At 32.8% G+C, this 23,128-nt stretch overlaps 1 protein-coding gene across 1 annotated transcript; it reads left to right on the top strand.

The window, feature by feature from the left end:
- The first annotated feature begins 4,194 nt into the window (after positions 1 to 4,194).
- On the top strand, positions 4,195 to 5,327 carry LOC131064121 (probable glutathione S-transferase parA). Its single transcript, XM_057998154.2, has 2 exons — positions 4,195 to 4,642; positions 4,848 to 5,327. The coding sequence occupies exons 1-2, from the start codon at positions 4,313 to 4,315 to the stop codon at positions 5,271 to 5,273; spliced, it is 756 nt and encodes a 251-aa protein (XP_057854137.2). The 5' UTR covers positions 4,195 to 4,312; the 3' UTR covers positions 5,274 to 5,327.
- Positions 5,328 to 23,128: the final 17,801 nt, after the last annotated feature.

Below are 23,128 nucleotides of genomic sequence, written 5' to 3'. Positions count from 1 at the left end.
TATATTAAGTTATGATGTGTTCCAATACATTTAAACGTAAATGAATAAAGTTGTTTATTTGTAGTTGTTTTTAGTTTGGTAGGGTAATGTTTCTTGTATGGTTGTGAAATACCATTTTATCTTTCCTTATACTAGGTTCATTTATTCTTTATGTAAGCACAAACAGGAATATGGCAACCTACCACAAGAGTTAATCTGCTCTCTCTATGAGCCAAGAATCATGTTACTAGTGGATTGTCTGAAATTCTCCCCTCTACTGGTTGGCCAAACTCTAGCAGGATCTATAGAGTTCAACAATCTGTAAATAAAAATTTAGAAAAGGTGGGTGCTCTTACTAGTTAGAAATGAATTGATGGTGGTTTTGTTTTTGTTGATATGTTAGATAAACTAGATTATCATGATCCTCCTGACAAGACATCACTTAACATCTATTGACTTTGTTCGTTCTTGTTGTTTGGACTTGGTTGTTAGACATTTTTATTTTTTTTCTTGTTGATCAAGGTTGACCCCACAAACATTAAGAATATGTCTTCTGTGACTCACCCCTTTTTTTTTGTAAGTATTGTATTGTTTTCTTTATAATATATAAAAAGTAGCAAAGTCATTATTCTATAGAAATAATATTTAATTTTACAAACCATCTATATCAAAATTATTAAATACTTGTCTTATTTTTATTTGCTAAAATATATCCTTGACCATTGAACTAGATAATGATAATAATAGCTCTTCTTGCTCTTGGCTTTCTTTTCTATAATTAGTACATGCACCTTAATATTAAGATATTTTGATAATATCAATGTACTTTATTGAAGTTTTATAGTAAATATAGAAGAGATGAGTTATTATGATGCATCCTTTAATTATGTATTTTATATATATTTTATTTTGTATTGTATAATTGAAATAATCAATATAATTAGTTAAACAATAAATTAATTAAAAGAGCTCAATTAATGCATCATTAGAATTGTATATTTTACTATTTTTTATTAGTTTAACTTATTTTTATTTGATTCGATTATGTGTAATAATTAAAATAGAAGTGACATGTTTTTACATAAACAACTAGTATGTTCTTTGATTCTACCCTAATTTCACCACCATGTTTTGTCAAATAGGTTTCAGCCCCAATTTATCAATCTTCTTATCTAGTTCAATTGGGCAGTGCTAAATTGAAAACTTTGTCACACAAATCAACTCCAAAAAATCAAACTTTTAAAAATTCAACTAGGGCCCATGTTGAACCCCTCCAACTCATTGCTATGTGTTGACTGGAATGTGAAACATTTCAAATTGTATTCTAGGATATTGTATAAAAAGATGCACAAGCCCAATTAATTTCTCAACAAATCTATAATAAAGATCTCATATTCATCATTTGCATTCCAATTGCACAACTCTACCAAAGCATTCTGTATCATATACCAATCACCATTTTTTTCTTTGATAAATCATTTATCATTGCCTTTGGATGACTGTGACATCATCATGGACCAAACAATTCCTTTAAATGGCATTAAAAAAATTAAATAATACTTAAACAACTTCACATGAAAATTTGAATGAGTTATCTAGAGAATATTAAAAATATGTAAGAATAAAATTTGTAGAAAATTGAATGTAGTTTTGATTGGATTAGCACGAGAAAGGACCAAAAACCATTGCATAGCTGCCATTAAGACAAACAAAATAAAGCTCACAAAGAATGAGATTAATCATAAATAAAACATTGAAATTGTTTAGAATTGATCAAACAAAAACAAAAAATAGAGAACAAACAAGGGGCCAACTAATAGATTTCCAATAAGAGACTTCAGTCCCTTTTCTTCCTATCATTCTTTCTACAGCAAGTCGAGATGCTCCTTGAAATAAACACATTACATCCTGAATCCTCTACAATCTCTCTAGCATGGGTGGGGAGATAAGGAAAATTAATCAAAATATTTTTTTCTTTTTATGACCTTGATGTAGAAGACTACTCTAAGTCATGGTCACCATGTTACTTATCTTTCATTTCTTCTCCTTGTGGAGCTCAAGATCTTTTTGTAAAACCTGAATGGTGAGGGTCATGTTCTTTGTTGAATCCCTATAGTAATCTATCAACTATTTTTTTCTTTTCATGGGGACTATTTGGTTTTCTTTTTGTTTAAACACTTTAGCTTCCAATTGGGAGTTCTTGGCCTCTTGACTTAAGATTTGGATTTATTTTCCTATATCCTTTATATGTTTAAATTGTATTTGACTAAGTGGAATAGCAATAATATCTTTCTATGAGCTAAGAAAAATGATAAAAAGACACATCATCCTTCAAAAAAATCATTACAAGGTAACATTGAATAAAGAATTCTTATGTAAACTTGTATTTTTTATAATAAAGGGTTAACTATTTCTAGTTTAAAGATACTTTGAAATGTATCACAAAAGTTATAATTGACACTGATTATCTAAAATATGAATATAAATATCATTTAAGTGATACATAAACAATGATATTCAAGTAAACATCCCTTCTTAGAGAGTCAAATTGAAAATAAATTAAATGATAATATGAATTTATGCAAATGTTTACCCAAAGTTGTTACTTTTTGTGTTTTATTGGTAGTATTATCTACAATTAACTAAACATGGAATGAAACACAAAATATTTTTTCAATCTAATTGGTCATTATGCTCGCAAAACCCAAATCCTTGGAAATACATCATCTTGTATAGATTTTGATATCAAACAAGCTTGAGTTGTGATAAATTTCTTATGATAATTATCCATGCATTATTTCAAATCCCAATTAAAAATGTTTGATTCCTCTTTTCTAAACCAATCATATCAAAAGATGATAAATCTTTAGAAATGTTGGAATCAATTACAAGCTTTTCTCCTTCAAGTATAGTAAACATACCTTTCCATGACATTGGTGATAATCAACTCCAAATTTCAATAATATAACATTTACAATTTGTTCTTAATAATTTAATTTATTATTCTAATTTTATTTTAAAGATTTAAAATATCTCTTTTCTATTTTCTAAGTGTTTGAATAATCATGTCAAAATCTTCAGTTGTATTTGAAAAAAAATATCAAAATCTTTGATTGTATGTTTAAAAAAAAAACTTTAAAAGAGTAATTCTTTAAATAGCAAAATCATATAATAAAAAAATGATTTCTAGCTTTAAAATGTCTACAACATTAATCATGCCCGGAAACATCAACTCTATATTCCTACCAACATGGGACATCTTTATCAAAAGATGGTAGAAGTGGTAATGATAAATTGATGAGTTGTTTTTTCGAAGCTAATTGTTAACTATATCAGCAACTTTGAAGAGAAGGCACCTAATAATTATGTTGCAACTTAAAAAATAGAGCACACAAGTAGGATCAATGTTCTCAAGAATAGTGTGGTCATACTAATTTTGAATTTTAATGATGAGTAATCTAGGGCAAGTTTTTACTTAGCTCTTCTTCAACCAAGTAGTTTTCGTTTTACTTTGTTTATCCTTAATCACATTAGAGAGTAGAATAGAAACTTTTGCTACTTGAAAAAAATAAAATAAAATAAAATAAAATGCTCAAATAGTAATTGTACAGGACGATGTACATGGACTCCAAATTCTCTACAACGAATGTATGCCCGACATTGTTTGGTTATTTTGCCATAAGATGTGTATCCATTTTCAGGACAAGTTAAGAAGCATACCATAATACTATGGTCACATATGGATCCTTGTACTATTTTTCATAACTATAACGTACAAGGCTGAGCTCTAAGAGCCCAATACTAGTGCTGATATTTTCTTACAAGTTACCTGAAATCAATCATGATAAAAAGACAATTATCACGAGATGCTGCTGCAAGGCATATCAATTAGAATATGCTGAGCACTCCGAATTTCTCCAAAAAAATGTGTGTTCCACAAGAAACTGTAGGCCCAGATTCTCCGAAAGATACCCATTGATACAAATAGGTTAAAATCTTTCCATTAACAATGCAAATGACAGATGGTTGTACGACTAAAAACACATAAAAATAGCTGGCATATAGTAAGGGCTAGGGCCAACTGAACTATCAATCATTATTTACTACTTTATTGATGTATATTTTTTTATGGATTCTAGGTTTTATCATTTTGTTGTCATAATCAGGCGCCCACTGAATCATATAGTTTTATTAAAGGAAGGTTTGTTATTTGACTGCTCGACAAGGCATCTTCTGTCCCCCAAAAACAAAATAAGAAGCAATAATACAGTCCTGAGAATGGCACTCTCCTTTCATTCCTCCAACAGCGAGGAAATACATAGAAGTAAGAGGCATGGTACCACAAGACGAGAACGAGGAGGTGAAGCTGCTCACTTATTTTGCAAGCCCTTTCGGAATGAGGGTGGAGCAGAGTTTGCTCTTGAAAGGCGTCAACTACGAAAACATTCAAGTGAATTTGAGGGAAAAGTCGGACATTATGCTGAGGTCGAATCCTGTGTTCAAGAATATCCCCGTGCTGATTCACAAGGGTAAACCCATCTGCGAGTCGCTCATAATCGTTCAGTACATCGATGAAACGTGGCCTGCCTCCCCTCGCCTGCTTCCCCTCGACCCCTACGAGCGGGCGCTCGCCAGATTCTGGGCAGATTTCATAGACAAACAGGTTTCTATTCTTTCTTTTTCCTTTTTTTTCTTTTTCTGGTTTACTTCAAGTTTCATAGATTATAGATTGTTTGAAGTTTGTAAGCTGTTTTTTCTGTAGGGAAATAGCTTTCTGGTATAATTACGAGGAGACTTTGAAAGATACAAGTTGGGGACAATACAACTGTGGTTTGTGATTTTTTTACTACTTTGTGAGTTCCTTACAGGTATTCATTATAGGGAGAGAGATGATCCTTTCCACTGGAGAAATCCATGAGAAAGCCAAAGAGAAACTTAAAGATAGCCTTGAAACTATAGATGGGACTTTAAAAAAGTTGTATGAGGAGCAGAAGGGTCCATTGTTTGGAGGAGAAAATGTTAATGTGGTGGATCTGGTGCTGGGGCCAATAGTGGTATCAAAGAGAGCGTACGAAGCAGTGGGGGAGTATGATTTGGGTGGCGCAGAGCAGTTGCCAAACTTGTTTAAGTGGATGGAAGCATTCAAGGCTTCCCCTGCGGCAGCTGTCCTTCCTCACGCAGATAAAATGAAACAAATTTACGTCACTGTACACAATAACTTTCAAGCATCTTTAGGGAAGATACAAGCCCGGTATATAGATGATAACGGTGTTGTAAAATCCAGATATAGATAGGTTGGTTGTTTCTTGAAAAAGAAGATTAAATCTTCAACGATTCTCTTTGTCTGATCTCGGTGTTATTCTTGTCGTTGTCTTGGTATGGTTAGTCGGCCTCTTGGCAGCATCTCCTTCTACTCTCTTTTCTTTTGTATATTCATATTAAAAAACAAATGTGTTAGTTTTATTTTATTAGTTTCTGCCGACATTTCTGCATTCACCTAATTCAATTAAATCTAAAAGCATTCACTTATAAGAATGAAGAATTTGACTTTTTTTATTTTTATTTTTATTTTTTAATTTTTTAATATTTATTTAAAATGTACAGTTTTCTTTCATCTGTAATTCTATGGACAATACAGTTACTATTTTGGATTAGTTTGAACAGTGCATTGGTTACCGTGACAACATGCTTTTCCTATTTTCTTTTGTTGTACAATAATGATAGGTGCAATCAATTGATTTTTAATACTAATAATTTAAAAATAATAAGATTATGTAAATCTCAAAATTGACATAAAGATAAGGTGATAATCCCCCGTAGCATTGTCTTAATGTGTCTAATGTGGCTACATGGAATTTAAATTTTTTGGCTAAAATCTAACAAATTAGATGAATTTTGGTGGCCCTCCACATTGAAAAGTGGGTCTTCTTCTCTTGTTATTATGTAATTATGCCTAATAAAGCAAACTCTCTTACATTTAGCTTAACTTCATTTCTTGAGATTTTATTATTTCTATAATTTAACATAAATGTTAACATAATTTTTTAGTTTCTCAATGGTAATGGTTTTTTTTCTTTTCTTTTTCTAAATTTTGTGTTTGAACTAACCTTCATTATGTGTTTTTTTTTTTTTTTTAAATTTTAAAGACATATTGGCAAATATTTAACAAAAGATTTCACCAAACTTTTCTATTAATTGGAAAGATTGAGATAAATTATAAGAATGGTGAGTAAAGTGGATTCACCGAAGGGAATTGCAACAGAAGGAAAGCATTATTATTCCATATGGAAAAACATATTTAAGATTGATACCAAGAAAGCCAATTGGCAAGGGTGCATATGGGATTTTTCGTACTACTCAAAATAAAGAGACGAATGGAAAGATTGCAATTAAGAAGATTAACAATGTTTTTTAGAACAAAACTGATGCTTAGAGGACTCTTAAGGATATCAGGTTGCTTCACTAGATCATGCATGAAAATGTTATTGTCATGAAGGATATCATGAAACATTTAGAGAGGTTTAAGTTCAATGATGTTTAGGTTGTGCTTCAGCTCATGGATAGGAAATTGCATCAAATCATTAGGTCTTTTCAACCACTCACAAATGACCATTGCCAATAGTTCGTGTACCAAGATTGAATCGAAGATTTTTGGTTGTGTCTCTTAAAATAAGAGTTGTAATTAAATTTTTTTTTTTGAGTAACTACTAAAAATTGGGTCTATTGATGGTTACGGTTCATTAAAATCTAATTGGAATTCATTAGCTACTTTATGTCTAGTCTATTTGTATATTGTACTTATCCATTCTAATTTTTGGACATGTGGGTTTTTTTAAGTGATGAATAATGGTGTTTGCCTAAATCCTAGAACTTGGCATATTTCTAATAATCAAGAGGGAAAAATCCATCAAGCATTCAACTCTTCTTGAATCATGCTACTCATTGAGGTTTTGTACTAGAAGTACCCTAATCTCATATTGGAGTATCCCATTCTGTGGTTCCTTCAGTAAACTATTGGAAGAAGATTTTGATGCTTTGAATGTCTCTCTTTAGGTCTACATTATTTTGGAATTTTCGGTCTTTGTTGCATTAGAAAACCTTAATTATATAATAAATAATGTCATGAATATTAGTTAATCATATGGACACAATATTAAAATACTAGTGGAGTCTATGGTAAAAAGTAAAATGTTGAATATTCATATATTCTTAGGGATTTTATTTCATCCATAGTTAGCAGGCGAGATGAGGCTATTTAAGTCAATGCATCTCTTACATTTTCTTATATAATATTCTTGACTTTTTTATATTAATTATGCTCTAACCCCTATACTTTGATAGTAAGAAGAGGCTTTCATTTAATTCCATTGTATTATTCAATCTTTTTGTAATATAATCATCTAATTTTTCTTTTTTTTTAAATCAAAAAATTATGTCTCAACTCCTTTATTTTGACAATTAAATGGGACTTCCATATAATTTTCTAGTGTATTATTCAATTTTTTTGTGTAAGTTTATTTTATTACTTATATATTTACAATTTTTGCATTTGCTTACAAAATCAAACAATGTTTTATGACAACTAAACAAAAAATTTACATGAAGCAGTAGGAAATAGATATAAACAATGATGGATCTCTACTACTTGGGCTACCATTATTACTTATCTCAAATAATGTGATATGAATTCAACATTTGCACTTACAATCTGTTATCACACCAACTAAAACTTTAGTTGCATAGCTACAAATCACATAGATTTACAAAATTATTTGTATAAATTTTCAAGTTCCATGGTTCTATTCATAGACTATTAAAAGCATCTTATTCATTCACTACATTTATTTGTCTTCAACATCGTTCTAAAAATTGATCTATTATGTTCACTAAGTGTACTAATATCTATTGCATTTGGCAATTTGAATTGATTGTTCTAAATTGAAGATGTACAATTTACAACTCTACTAAACCTTTATTTGTTTCTATTTAATTATTGTCTCTATGAAAGATTTTTGTAACTTGAATGTTCACGATCATTGACCAACTTGGTATTGTGCATGTATACTAAATAGATATCATAAGAATGAAATGAAACTTCAATAATAACATATTATATCAACTACACCATCGACAGGAACTTGACACAAATACATCTCTTGTTTCTTGTAACTTGAAAAGCTAATGTAAGATGGGATTTTAACAAGATGTATCGTAGTTGGACATATTCATGTCCTTTTTATTAATTAGATTTTCTTTTTCATAAAACAATTTATAAGATGTATATTTTAATATGAGATTTAATTATTATATATTTTAATTAAGTTGGAATTTTAATATTTATAGATACAAAAATTAATTTGAATCTAAATTAAAAATTATTAGTCTTTTTAATTAATTATTATGAGTCCATTTAATATGATTATGTTGATTTATGTGTTATATTGATGTATCTAAAGACGTTCATGCATTTATTCCTATTGAAATCACATATAAATAATTAGAAGAGTATTCACATTAGACCATCATGTACTAAAAGTGTAGAACATTTTAATTAAATTAGCAACTTGCATAATCAACATAGGCAAATTTAATAGTTGTCTTTTATCTTTGTTTCACATTCACTATTCAAGAGCCAATTCACCTAAGGTATTGACTAAGGAGAACATGGTTCATTATTTGAATTAATTCACTTTAGAGCTTGACTAAGGAAAACATGGTTCATTATTTGAATTAATTTACTTTAGAGCTTAACTAAGGAGAACATGATCATGGTTAGCCAAATTCTCAAATGATGTGTCCAAACACCACCACACTTTCGACACAACTACATCAAGCTAAGTTATTTACTTTTTACTATTTCACTTAGTTGGATCACAATTTAATTTCACGCACAAGCTCATTCCTACACAATTACAAAGATAAATTTCATAATCATGGATCTAAAATAAAGAAAATCACAATCAATTAATAAATATTGATACATTTTATGAGGGGCAAACTGATAAAAAATAAATATATTAATAAATATATGATTACATCCATTCACAACATAATTACTTCCAAATATACATACGTATTGGTAATGCCAAAAGAAGAAAAACCCAAAGGAGTGTCAAAAAATACTACCAAGCCCATATAACATATAATAATTAATCCAAGCAAAATATATACTCCTCATATATAATCAAATTCAAATGTTAGGTTTGATCATGATGAAGAAATTGAAAGGGCACCTTAGGTTTATCCAAGAGTATAAAAGCCTAATCCATTATGTTTTATTTATCAACACTTTCAAAAGCTCATTTCATGAGCCAATCAACTACCATATTTCATTTTCTCAGTAAATGATCAAAAAAGAGAATAAATATTAGGAAGAGACATAAAATTTTCTCAATAATGGACACCAATATCTAAGAAAGATTGCTTGAAATACTCTTGTTTAAAAGAGTAGCTAAAATCATACAAACCATCTCAAGAACAACTTTTTCAAAGCTAACTAGCAATCTCTAGTCACCAAAACAAGAATAGGAAGGCACTCCATTTCATTTTTAGAAGAGAATCCCTTAGAAGTTAGAAGTGGAAAATAAGAAATAAACTAAACCTTGATTTTCATGACTCATTGCACTAGTTCTTACTAGATTTGGGTAACCTTTGGAAGACCCCTTGATATCAACTTTTAAAAATCCTAGAGGAGAAGACCACTTATCAATCCTATCCACTTTTTTGGAGATCTTGATTTGAACATTTGAAACAAGTGGTGGAAGGAAATATATTAAGACTATAATAAATTATAGACTTTTAAGGGGAAAGTCCTACTTCAAAAGAGCATCTAGAAATAACAGCTCCCTAAACTAAGAGTTTTATCTATTTCAAAATCGAATGGGAAGACAGTAATGATCTTGAAAAAAAATTTCTTTCCATCTTGCCAAAATCTCAATAGAATTAAAATAGGAACAAGATTGCTAGAAAAAACTAAATGAGGGAGTATAGGAAAGCATCCAAACTATCCAATAATTTGACTATTTAAGAAATATAAATTATAAGATTACTACATATTCTTCATCATAATAACCAACATTCTAAGCGAAAATGACACAAAAATTTATATGAGTGCTTTTTGCACTACTAACATAGAAAACACATTTGGACAAATCAATAAATCCTTTATTTCAAAGATTATCCCAAGTGTGCCATTTAATTTGACTTAAAATCAAACTAAAAAGATTATAGTTTTTTGAACTAAATTTATTATGAATTTCCTATCACAAAAAAAATATATAATAATAACATTCCACTACTAAAGATACTAATAGTGAAAAGATACCAAATAAGTCTCTTTGAAATAATTACTACAAACAAGCATACCAAACTTATGTACAAAACTACAAGGAATGTTAGAAAGTATATATGCACAACCAACGCAAGAAATAAAAAGCACACCAATAGGCCAAAGTAAGGGACCCTTTTATTCATATATCTAGGACCTCACAATTTAGTAGATGTCTTAAAATCATCGACTTTAATCCATAATATTTATTGAATGTTTATAATGAAGAGTTGGATATGAGGAAAATTTGAAAGGAGTGGATGATTTAGGACACAATTATCCTTCCAAAAAAGGAACTTTACCTTTATGAACAATCCAAAATAAACCTTATTTAACAATAGAAGCTCGTATTTTTATAGTACACTACAATGTAGAATACTTCCCAATCAAATCTATTCTAGGTGTTGTTGGTGTCCAAAAATGGGTTTACACTAACACGAGGGAGAGACAAAGTTGTTTTCTCCCAAAATATCTATGGAGAGCCACTTCCAATTGTTAATATTCTTCAGACTTGGACTAACAATAACAAGGATACAAGATCCTTTTTCTCTTTAGGCTCTACAAAACCAGGGAGGGTGATCCCCGTGCCAATTTGTGATTTCTGCGCCACACTCACAAATTACACAAGAAACAAAGTAGACAATCTCATATAAAGACTCAACAGAAAGGGAGAATGATCAGGAATGGAAAATTCCTTAGTGATCCTCAACCAGTTTGGAGCATGAGAAGATTAAAACACATGACAACATTCATGTAAATAAAAATACTTTGATATTCAACAAGTTATAGAAAACAAGTGGTGATTCTGAATAGAAAATCAACACCAAGGCATTCACTGAGCTATGATCAGTGCCTTATTCCATTGGGTACATGAATTCATATTGCATAAAATGCATTTACGACAGAATTTATCTAACAACATATAAATTTAAGACAATATTGCCTTGCAATATTGTCTTATTCACAACCCCAACCCATAACTACTTATCAAAAGCCCTACAAATATCCCTACCACTCTACAATTTTATTCAAGCATTTAATTATATCCTTAGACCAAAGCATGAACAAAAAATGCATACACCACAATAGTGCAATGAATGATAGAATCCTTGATAATATGCATTCAAAACATGATAGAACAATACACTAGAGAGAAATGGGTTTGAGTTATATTTATATTGAATAACTCAGTTGTTTCTGTAAGAATACAATTCATACATAACTCCTTCAAGAACCTACAAAATTACAGACATAAGACTCTTTCTATTTTGCTTTGTAAAATAACCTTTTAGAAATTTTTGTTTCACCTAGACTTTGTTATTTGGAAACAGAAATTCGGAACACTCACGAGACCAAAAATCTGAACCCCGTCTCATAGCCTTGAATTCCCTTTTATAAAAAACAAGGGAGCAAAACAAGCTTCAGGCTAGAGGAGACACCTGTCATCTCAGAATGATTACACACAACTTCATTCTGTTACACAAACATTCATCCTTGATTTCGCTTACGCAGGATCAAAGTATGCAGCTGCCTTCTTTAAAACTCGTGATGAATATTACCGCCATTTCTGTTATACAGGTTCAAAAATATTTGCCACTAGAAGACAAAAACAGTAATGCAAACTGTTTACAACCTTTATTCATCATTTAGATACGTACTAATCCATGCACTATAGTCTTCATTGAAATGGCCAATCAAAACTCATCACTTTATCAGCTTTTTCCCTATATGGAATATATTTAAGGGCTACTTGGTTTGCCTCTCTTTCAAAAGTTTCAAAAAATAATCCTGTGGAAATTATTTTATCCATGCTATCCTCTAGCATATCCATATTTATCTCTTCACATATCATCTCTACTTGGGTACTGATGACTCTTTCTGCCTCTTCCTTCCAAGATTGTAAAGGCTTGACTACCCCTTCTTTATCTTCAATATCTGGCAAAAGAGTTTGTTCCAATTCACAAAAACTTTTCATCAATTCCCTTACCTTTATTTCTATAACCTCTCACAAAATTTGGGCTTCCTGCATTGATTTTACCAACAAATATGTTGGTTGGAGTGCATGTGGTCTCTCAACATGATACTTAGAGGCCATGGACATTATTCTAATCTCATTCCCTCTTTGTAATCATCTTGTAAATAGAGGAATTGCCACTTCTTTATCATCATCAAATTTTTGTATAGCATTAAATAGCAAAGATTATAAGGCATGGACACTATTTATCCTACTATCAACTTTCTCATTCAACAATCTTTTCTAAAAGATGAGACTGCTTTGGTTAAGTTGATCTTGTAGCTTCAAGCTCATCATCATCATCATAGGGGACTAATGACATACTAGGGATACCGGCACTTGTATCAAGTTGAACTACTTCTCCTCCCTAGACCATAAGTGATGACATAGATCTTGATGGCTCAAATGGCCCCGTAAGTGCAGGAAAGGAAACCTTTATTTGTCCCTACTCAAAGAGTTTCACTCTCATTTGCAACTCCGCACACCTTTTCTGAGATGAATTGTAATGATTGAAAATCTTATCAAACTTTCTTATTAGCTCCGCCTTTTCTAAAGCTTCTCTTTTTGCACTCTCATGTGCTAATTTAGCAACATCAACATTTAACTTTGTAGCCTATACACTTGATGTGTCTGATGATCTTTTTATAATAAGTCTTCCCCAAAATTTGGGGTTTAAATCACTAATATTAGGCTTTCTAGGTCCTTCCTCTAGTGCCCATATTGTCAGGGTTGCATAATCATCCACAAAATCTGATCCTTTTAATGCCAACTTTTCTTCTTCTTCTGAACTGAAATGTTGACCCTTTGACTTCGTGATTGTATCAAAAGCCACGGCACCTTCTATGTCTCATTCTGGTAAGATCAAGAATCAAGCCTGACTTATAATCTTCTTGCCTTCATTAGCAGTGATTTCCTTAAATTCTTCCCTCATTTCATTCTCTACTTCTTCTTGGTTCTCTTGATCCGATCTATCTACCCTTTGGGATTTCTTCTCAATAATTCTTCCTTTGTACTCCTCAATCTTCATCTTTCATACTAATTGCAGAAAGGCTAAACTTCTCATAAAAGCGTCATCTTCAAGGAACTTATCACATGCCTCCTTTCTTGCATCTTTAAAAGCTTTACCCTGGATATCCAAAGGAGTGAGATCCAACTCCAAATTAGGAGGGAATGGAGGAACACCAAACTGCATTTTTGCACTTGTTGGTATAAACATATCTTCCTCCATTTGTTCTTCATCTTGCCTTACAGGTGAAAAGGATACAGGTGATGGCAAAGGACTTATGTCCAACTCTTCAAGATCAATGATCCTGATTCCTTTAAAATGCTTGGTTTGTATTTAGGGGAAGGATCTGCACTCATCATCCTTTTACCCTTTCTCCTTATTCACCTTCCCCTTATATTGCTACTATCCTCTTCATCACACATTTCTTCTCTTGTTGTTTTGTGAGAAGATTAATGAATAGGCCTCCTTCCTACCATGCCACTTGCTCTCTATGACAAAGGAGGTTGTGAACTTGACTGTTGTCAGCCATGAACTTCTTCAAGTTTGGCTATCTTCTCCTTTAAAATCAACTTTAATTCATCAAAATTGTTCATAACAAAATTGACCTTCACACAAAATGGGGAAAAATCCTTTAATGGGTCATATTTTGGATCCATCTTTTGGATTGCAACCCATAATTTTCTGAAGATTATCCACTTTTCTTTCCTCCATTCCCGAGTCATGAAGTCAATTTCATTTATGATTTATCCTCGAGAAAGTTATGCTCATGGGGCGGAAAACTTCCTTTTATTCTTTCTTTGAAAATATTGTAGAACCCCTCGGGATCACTGTGTCTAGCTATACTCACCCACAAATGATATGGAGCAAATAATTTATCAAAATGTTCATATCCTCCCTTCACAATTACAAAATAAGGGATGATAGTGTAATCTGGGAAAATCGTTCCTTTACCCCTTCCTTTTAAATCCTTGTCTTGAATGTATCCTATTTGCCATATTACTTCAACAAAACCCATTCTCAGAGGAACATTGAAAGGAAGAACATGTGGTGTTTTGGAGAAACCATAGATTCTGATAACAATAGTTACAGGATAATGGATAAAATCCCCCCAATTACGCTCAATCCTGACAAGTGGTAACCTTTCTTTGGGTCTTACAAAATCATGTAATTCTTTGGGAATTACTGGCGGATTTGCTGTCAACTTTTGCCTCAACCTAGAAGCAAAACCGTTATCAAATCTTACAAAGGTGGCCTCCTATCTATCCCAAGGCATATCCGTGCTCGAAAAACTACACTGGAATCTCCTGGTTATCAATTGTCCTTTTTAGGTTCATGGTACCCTGAAAGTAATCTGCATTCTAAATATGAACATATACATGAGTAAGGAATACCAAAATAATTTAGTATCGCCTAATTTGTTCTTAATATCCTGTTACCCCTCATGAATCTTTTCTTCAAGGTAAGGGGCAAAGTCAAAAACCATTGTATAATTTGGATGTTGTATTTGCATAGCCATGTACATAAAGTCAGGTGGAATCACTGTAATTGGATTGAAACCTAATATCTGACATAGAGAGAAGAAGGTAGCCTGAAAGTAGGGAGCAAAAGCACTAATTGGAAATGGCTCCTCTGAGCTAGGGCCGATATGGTATGTTGTACTCGCTGCTCTAGCCAAATGCATTGGAAGGAAATTATTTCTAATGAATTCTCTCATCTTATAGTACTCTGCCTTTTGCTCATTCAAATCCATCTGCACCAGGCTCGTAGATGGTTCATACATGTCAAAAATCTCCTCAAATTCTTCACTTCTGATAGTCAATAAAATCTCTCCTTCATTTCCCCTAAAAATCCTCGAGACAGGGTCATATCTGTTTGCAATAGCTTTGAGTAGGTCAACGTCCATGAAAACACCTGACACTAATAACTTACCCAAATCGTACTACTGGGGACTGGATAATGGGGAATGCAAGTTCTTTTGTCCATACCACAATTTGAACATTTCTAGTCTAGACATCGGTATACTAACATCCGCCAAGAAGAATGCTTTATCGGTTAAACCTTCCCCCGGGGTTTTTTCACTCTCAAATCTCTACCCCTGTTGGTTATCATTTGTTGAGGGCTTCAATTGATCCAAGAAATCCTCATATAGATTTCTTTTCATATAATCAATTTATCCTGAATGTTTTTGTGAGGGAACCAACTTTTGAAACTAGGGTTTTCCACTATAACTTAAAATTAAGGAAGAAAATACTAGGGCTAACATGAGATTTAAATTGTAATAGTAATTCAAACAAATTTCATTTGTCTTTGTTTATCTCTTAACCCTAAAACAAATTGAAATTCTTTTCTTACAACTTCATGCATAATTTATAACATCAATTCAGTTTAAGAACAGATGAAGGAGCTGAGATAAACTTCCTATTTCGATTTCACCAAAGAGATACCAATTCTGTGTTGCAAACAATCGTTTCAACCTTCTTCAGCAGCAAGAATATCTTCTGGATTGCTATGAAATCTTTTACGAATGAAAAACAACTTTTAAAAGTCTTTAATTACTGCTTAGAAAGGAACGCAAATGTCTCATCCGCCATTACTACTCGCGTAACCAAAAGGACTCTTAACTTGTATTTGAAAAATTTTAAAACCTAACCATCGATCATCCTCCAAGTTGAAAACTCTTACGAACCAAAACATTCAATCTGATAATTATTATCCAATGCAGCAAGCGGGTCCATCCTTGGCATGACCTGGGACATCCAAATCGTCACTTGTTTCACCACCTTTAGTGACCGCACCATCGACTTTTCCTAGCTCACCTTGGATATGTGGCATCATCTCGTGATGTCACAGTCCATACTTTCCTCGCATCTTTTGATCATGGGATCATGGAAACCGTCGGATTTGTTCTCTGTTTACCTTCTATCTGCACCAATCACTTAACAAAGTCTGCTAACTCCCAATCATTTCTTAGACTGCAATTAAAAAATTATCGCTTGATATAAGCACTTGCATAAATATTCATTTTAGTGACTCAGGTTTTAACTGCTCAGAACCGGTAACATCAAAAAAATTGAAAAGTCAAACCGTCCACTCACCGTTTTCTGCCAAACATACTTGGCATCATCTCGTAATGTCATGGTTTTTATCATCCTTGCACTGTTGACCACAGTGAAATGCAGGCCATCATATTTGTCTTGTCTTTAGAAACCGACCAAAATATTTAGGAATTTCGAACTTAGGAAAAATGCAGGCGCAAGCACAAATATTAAAAGGAGACTGACTATAGGGAAAACTTTATGCGACTTAGGAAAATCATTTCATAAACCGGTCTAACGCTACTTAATGCTTAGGGAATAAAACGGCCCTGCCAACGGAATATAACCCTCAACCTTAAGTGAGAAAAAGGTAATGACAAAATATAAAAAATCCCAAAGATTTTCTTTTATACTAAGACTTAATCAAGAAAGTCACAACCCCTAAAGCCCTAAACCCTGAAAACTTGACAGAGGGCATAATAAAACTAGAACAACCAAAATTTTGCAAGACCTAATTTTAGGTCCTATCAGTGGCTCTAGTTGGGGACGTCCATTTCACAGGAATAAGACGAAAAACTAGAATTTTTGGTGAAGCAGACCAATTGCAGAGCAGACCAGAAAGAAGTTACTTGGGCAGGGTAACTTCAATAAAAAGGAAACTACACTAATATATATATAACTGAACTAATGCTCATGGAAAATAACTACTTTCAAGAAAAGTAGAGCTTCAAGAAATGTCCATGAACAGGCAATTCAAGAGTATCACCATGTATATCTTGGAGAATGTACAAATCTTCTCCCCATTTGCTTTGGATCAGATATGGGCCCAACCAAATGGAATCAAACTTGCCATGTTTTCCCTTGTCCTCTATTCTGGCATTCCACATCACAACCAAATCATCAACTTGAAAAATCCTTGCAGATGCTCTTTTGTCATACAAGTTTTTAACTTGCATCTGTAACTTTGTATATCTGGTACTAGCTTCTCTTCTAGCTTCATGTAGTTCCATTAAAGCCTCAATCCTCAACTACATATCATCATGTATATCATTGTCATAATTTTGGACTAACTTATAAATATTTATCAGGTTGTTTTGGGGTAACCTTGCATGCACACCATGCACCAAATCAAAAGGTGCACATCCAATTGTTTTCTTAATTGTTACCCTGTCTGCCTAAACTACTAATCTCAACTTTGAATCCCAAGCTTTCTTATTCTTTTCTAGGATTATTTTAATGATCTTCATCAAAAATTTGTTGCTTGATTTAGCTTGCCCATTTTCTTGTGGGTGGTAAGGTGATGAATAGAAGATCCAAATACCATATTTGTTGCAGAAGTTTTCAGATTCCTCTGACCTAAAACTCATGGCATTATCAGAGACTATCCTCTCTAGACATCCAAATCTAGTCAATATATCATCTGTAAGGAAATTAATTACCACCTTACTTGTTTCTTTTCTAGTGGGTATAGCTTCAACCCACTTAGTGAAATAGTCAATGGCCATTAAAATCCAAGAATGGCCACTACTAGATTTGCATGCTATCTCCCAAATGAAATCTATACCCCATTGTTGGAATGGAGCATGCAAATTTATAGGTCTTAATGGAAGATTTCCTGAAAATTTCAATTTTCCTGAAAATCTTTGGCCTGGATCACATTTCTTGACTAGTTGATGTGCATCCTTGAAAACTGTTGCCCACTAAAACCCAGCCCTTAATACTTTGTGTGCATTTGTCTTGGCCATATAGTTTCCTCCACAAACTTCACTATGCAATTCAGACAACAACTTCTGAGCTTGATCCTGGTCAACACACTTAACATGACACAATCACTATTCCTCCACCAAAGTTTCCCATTTATAATGGCATATTTGATAGCATGTAATTTTAATGTCCTTGTTTTATTATCACTCATTTCTTTCAAACATTTCATCCTCTACAAATAATATATGATATCATTATACCATTTGTAGCCATCCATATCATAGATACAAGATCTGTGCTCTTCTTCCACAATATTTATTTGATTGGCATCCAAATTACTCTGGGCCATCAACTTTAATACCAATCCTTGTCATCTCACTAACTTAGTGATTTGGATATCAATATTAAATTCTTGGATCTTATTGATCCATCGACATATTCTTCCAGATACTTTATGTTGTATGAAAATATCTTTAATTGCAGCACTGGACACATATGCAACCATTGTTTCTCCCATCAAATAACTCCTAAAAGCTTTAACAACCTTCACTAGTGCATAAGCTTTCTTTCCATTTAAATCATATTTCAGCTCTGCAGCTTGGAAAGATTTACTAAAAAATGCTATAGTTTGTTCAAAATCTTCTGAATTCTTTTGCAACAATACAACAGCAATGGTATGAAAAGATGTGAATGAAAAAAATTGCATAGGTTTACCGTAATCGAGTGTTTTTTAGGATAAGTGCATTTTTAATAGCTTTCTTGATCTCTTGGAATGCCTTAACTGGTTCCTCATTCCATTCTATCTTTGCACCTTTCTTCAACATCTTGGATATAGGTCTACTAATTTCACGGAAATTAGTGACAAACCTTCTTAGAAAATTAATCTTCCCAAAGAAAGATTGGATACCTTTCACTGTTCTGGGCTGAGGGACTTTGTCAATTGCTACTACCTTCTCCGAGTCAATTCTTACACCATATTTTGAAATGATGTGACCCAATAACTTACCTTTGGTTACCCCTAAAGCAGATTTTTTTAGGTTTAAAGATATCCCATATTCAACAGCTGTGTCAAAAAAAAATTCAAGGTGACCACAGTGATCACTTTCCTTCTTGGAGTAAGTTGTTAAGTCATCCTGATATACCACTAAGAACACATTTATAATGTCACAAAATGTGGCATCCATGGCTCTTTGAAATGTCCCTCCTGCATTTGTCAAACCAAAAGGCATTCTTCTATAAACATAGGTTCCCCAAGGTGTAGTGAATGTTGTTTTGTATTGTTCTGATTATTTAACCATTACTTGGTTGTAACCCGATAATTCATCCATCATAGATAAGAACTCACACCTTGTTACCCTTTGTAACATTGCTTCCATATTGGGCAATGGATAATTGTCTTTTAATGAAGATATATTTAGATTTTTAAAATCAACACACAATCTGATATCTCCATTCTTTTTTCTTATAGGTACCAAGTTAGACACCCAAGATGAATGTCTGATAGGTTTAATAATCCCAACATCTCTTAGCTTGACTATCTCCTCTTGCATTTAAGGTGCTAATGTTGGATTAATAGGCCTCTTCTTTTGTCTAAAAGGCTTAGCATTTTCTTTCAAAGGAATCTCGTGTTGAAATAAATCTTCCCTGTAAGCCTTTAGGTCATCATATGACAAAGAAAAAATATGCTTATACTTTCTCAACAAATAAATTAGCATTTTCCTAACCCTAGGTGATAGTTTCTTTCCAATATATACCTTCCTTTGGGATCCTTTTGTCCCAAGGTTAATTTCTTCTAAATCTTCAAGGTGTGGGGCAGTAATAACAACCTTAGCATTATCTTAACTATCAAACACCCTTTCTAAAACAACCAGACCTCTGGGAGTTTTGTTTGTCTTCAATTGACTCACTTCCTTCCCAAATATTGTTTCTTTGTCATCCTCTATCTGTACAAAGGCACTGAAATCAATCTCCTAATTTTCATATTCATCTATACAATGTAGAAATCTTAAAATATCATCATCATCATTAAGAACCTGCCAGCTTTCAATGTTGTCAGGGACTAAAGGCCTCATTTGAATCTCAATATTTGAGATTCCAACAAAAGTAATGTCCTCTAGCCTTAGAGCTATATTTTCTAGGAGATCAACCATTCTATTATGGCTCCTTTCTTTCCATTCAATACCAAATGCATCAAAATTCTCAATTTGGTTCAATACAACATTTCTTTACTGCTTCAATCTTTTATTTTTTGATGCATATTTAGATCTGATTTGGGATATGAATAACTCAAAATCTCCAACAAACTTTGAGATTATTTATCCCATGTTTTTTGTATAGTCTCAACCCAAGCAGCAATGCTTCATATTCTGCCACATTATTTGTACATGCAAAGGCTAGAGTAAAGGAAAATTTAAAAGTTTCTCCATGAGGTGATATGAATAACACACCTGCTCTCGAGCCCTCCTTAGAAATGGCTCCATCGAAATACATAATCCACAAATTATCATCTCCTGATGATTTTTCTACTTCTTCATCCAATAATGTAGGTTGTTCCTTTTTCTTATGTGGAGAATCTTCAACCCTGAATGCATTTATCCTCGTGTCTACAAAACAAGTCATGTCTTCATCAGATTGTGCTGCATACACCATCATATATGGTACCTTGGATTCTCCTTTAACCTTTACATTTTTATCATCAATGCAAAAGGTAGCATAAGATAGGTCACGTTGCAAACTTCCACTCATAGAGGCACTCCACTTTCTCGATAATAACATCCCATAATGCGGTAGAATATCTACAACTAGTACACTCATAGTTAATTTTTTCTTAGGGAAAGCAACAAGTTTATAAGGTAGTGCCTTTATAGTTCCTATCACAAGAACTTCTCTTGAATCCATAGCACAACATCTTCCCTGAGGAGTACCTACTTTCAAACCCATGGATTGCATTATCCTTACTTGCATGACATTATTTGAGGCCCCATAATCAATCATACAATTCTTCAAGATTCCTCCATTTATAATAACACTCAGAAAGAAAGGGTCTACATTGTCAGGGCTCTCACCTACTGTATCTTCGAGATAAATTTGGGGAATCTAAGAAACCATTCCATCTAACTCTTTATCCTTTGTCTCATTTTTTAATCATTTGTTCCTTTACATTATGAGATACATTCTCATTTTCAACTTCAACAGAATGAGAAACGCCATTGACCCAAGCCATGACTTTCTCCCTATGTTCTTCAATTCTTAACATTTCTTGCAAAGGAACTTTAACTATAATCTAAGAAAGCAACTAAAGCATATCGACATGTGTGTAATATGGTAATTCAAGTGACATACATGATCTTATTCTTCATATTTCTTTTGTTTGTTGCCTTCAATACTTTGTGTTTCCTACAAGTCTTCTTCAGTGACCGAAGCAAATTTTTCAACCATCTTTGCCTTCATCTTAGGTGGAGAAGTTTTTTCAATAGGTTTCACAACATTTTGTTTCTTAGCCCACTCCGTTCTCTTGACCTCCTTAATTTTGATTGCATCTTTTCCTGATTTATCCTCCTTGACCTCTTTGCCTTTATTTTTTAACTCTTTGACAAATAAACCTGAAGGCTTGCCCTAGTCTTCACCCACAATCCTGTTTCTCAACTGATAGTTTTTTTTTACCTGAGCTACCATAGAAGTTGTTATTCTGGCAATCTCTTCATCTGAGGGTCTTCTCAAGGACACAAAACTCTCATCTTGTTCAGCATTACACATTCGGTCATCAACAGATAACTCTTCATCAAAAAAAACTTTCTGATGATATGTTTCATTTATTTGCCTTTGATTATCTATATCAAAGTCCTGGGTTTCCATGTCAATAGAATATTTTTCTTCTCCAAGACAGGAAGAAATCATAAGACAATCAAAATTGTCACCTTCAAAGGTTTCTTCCTCTTCTTCATGTGTCTCATCCTTGGCAGAAATAAATTGTGCTACAACACAATATTCAGGTGAATGAGGTGATTGACAAGCAACACACCAAGGTGTATCTTCCACCATGTTCATTGTATGTTTCTGCAATGGGTCAATACTTTGTTGTTCATGTTTACCCTTTTTCTTCTGAAAAGGATTTCCATCCTTCCAATTTGTATTCTAAGGATAATCCTGCAATATTGGTGGTCTATTAAATTTAGTAAACTGTGGCTTTTCTAGTACAAAACCCTTGTCATTTTTCGCTAGAGTTAATTTCAAATCCTTCAAGGTATTAAGCATCTTGTCCCGTATTTCTTTCTCTTTAGGTTTTGTGCCTAAAGACTTTTCAACTTTATCTTTGGAACTCTTAGGAAATCTAGGATCCTCTCTCCTTCCAAGATTACCTGAAGCTCTTCTATTTCCCTCAATATTTATAGCTATCCTAAATGCATCTCTCTGAGTTTGAGGATCTTTATCTCTAAGGATATATGTCATTTTTGCATCAAATTGATTAATATGTGGTTAGACAAACATTATCATCCAACCTTAAAACTTGAAACAACTTATGCATAGCTTTCTAAAATTTGATATTGAAATCAGACATATCCTCATTCAATGACTTCTTAATATTATTGAACTCATTTAACATGAAGCTGGGATTTGTTTTATCACCATACCACTCCTTAAAAAATCTCTCAAATTCTTCCCAGGAACTAATACTTGTAGTTGGCAATCCTCTATACCAATCCCTGGCATCCTCTATTAGATATTGCACAAATAATTTCATAACAACATCCTCATGCTCCACCTCATAGTCATTCAACTTATCAGTGAATGCCCTCAAATGTTCTTCTCCAGTTATAGCATTATTACTTGCGAATTTACTAAATTTATCCCTTAAGTCATTTGGGATAACATTTGGATATCCTTGGATCCCATCAAAATGTAATTGCCTATATCTTTCTAGGTGAATAGATCTTCTTTGAAATTGCCCTGATGCAGCTCGTCCTGCAACATTTGTTGTGGTATTAGCTGCAATAGAATCTATTCTGGTGCTAACCCTTGCAATTGTAAAAAAAATCTTTCAAAATTTGGGGTTGACTACTATT

This window comes from Cryptomeria japonica, chromosome 3 (genome assembly GCF_030272615.1).
Source record: "Cryptomeria japonica chromosome 3, Sugi_1.0, whole genome shotgun sequence".
NCBI classification, from domain to species: domain Eukaryota; kingdom Viridiplantae; phylum Streptophyta; class Pinopsida; order Cupressales; family Cupressaceae; genus Cryptomeria; species Cryptomeria japonica.
The sequence above is the reverse complement of the archived record's forward strand: the minus strand, read 5'-3'. Positions and strand labels throughout refer to the sequence as shown.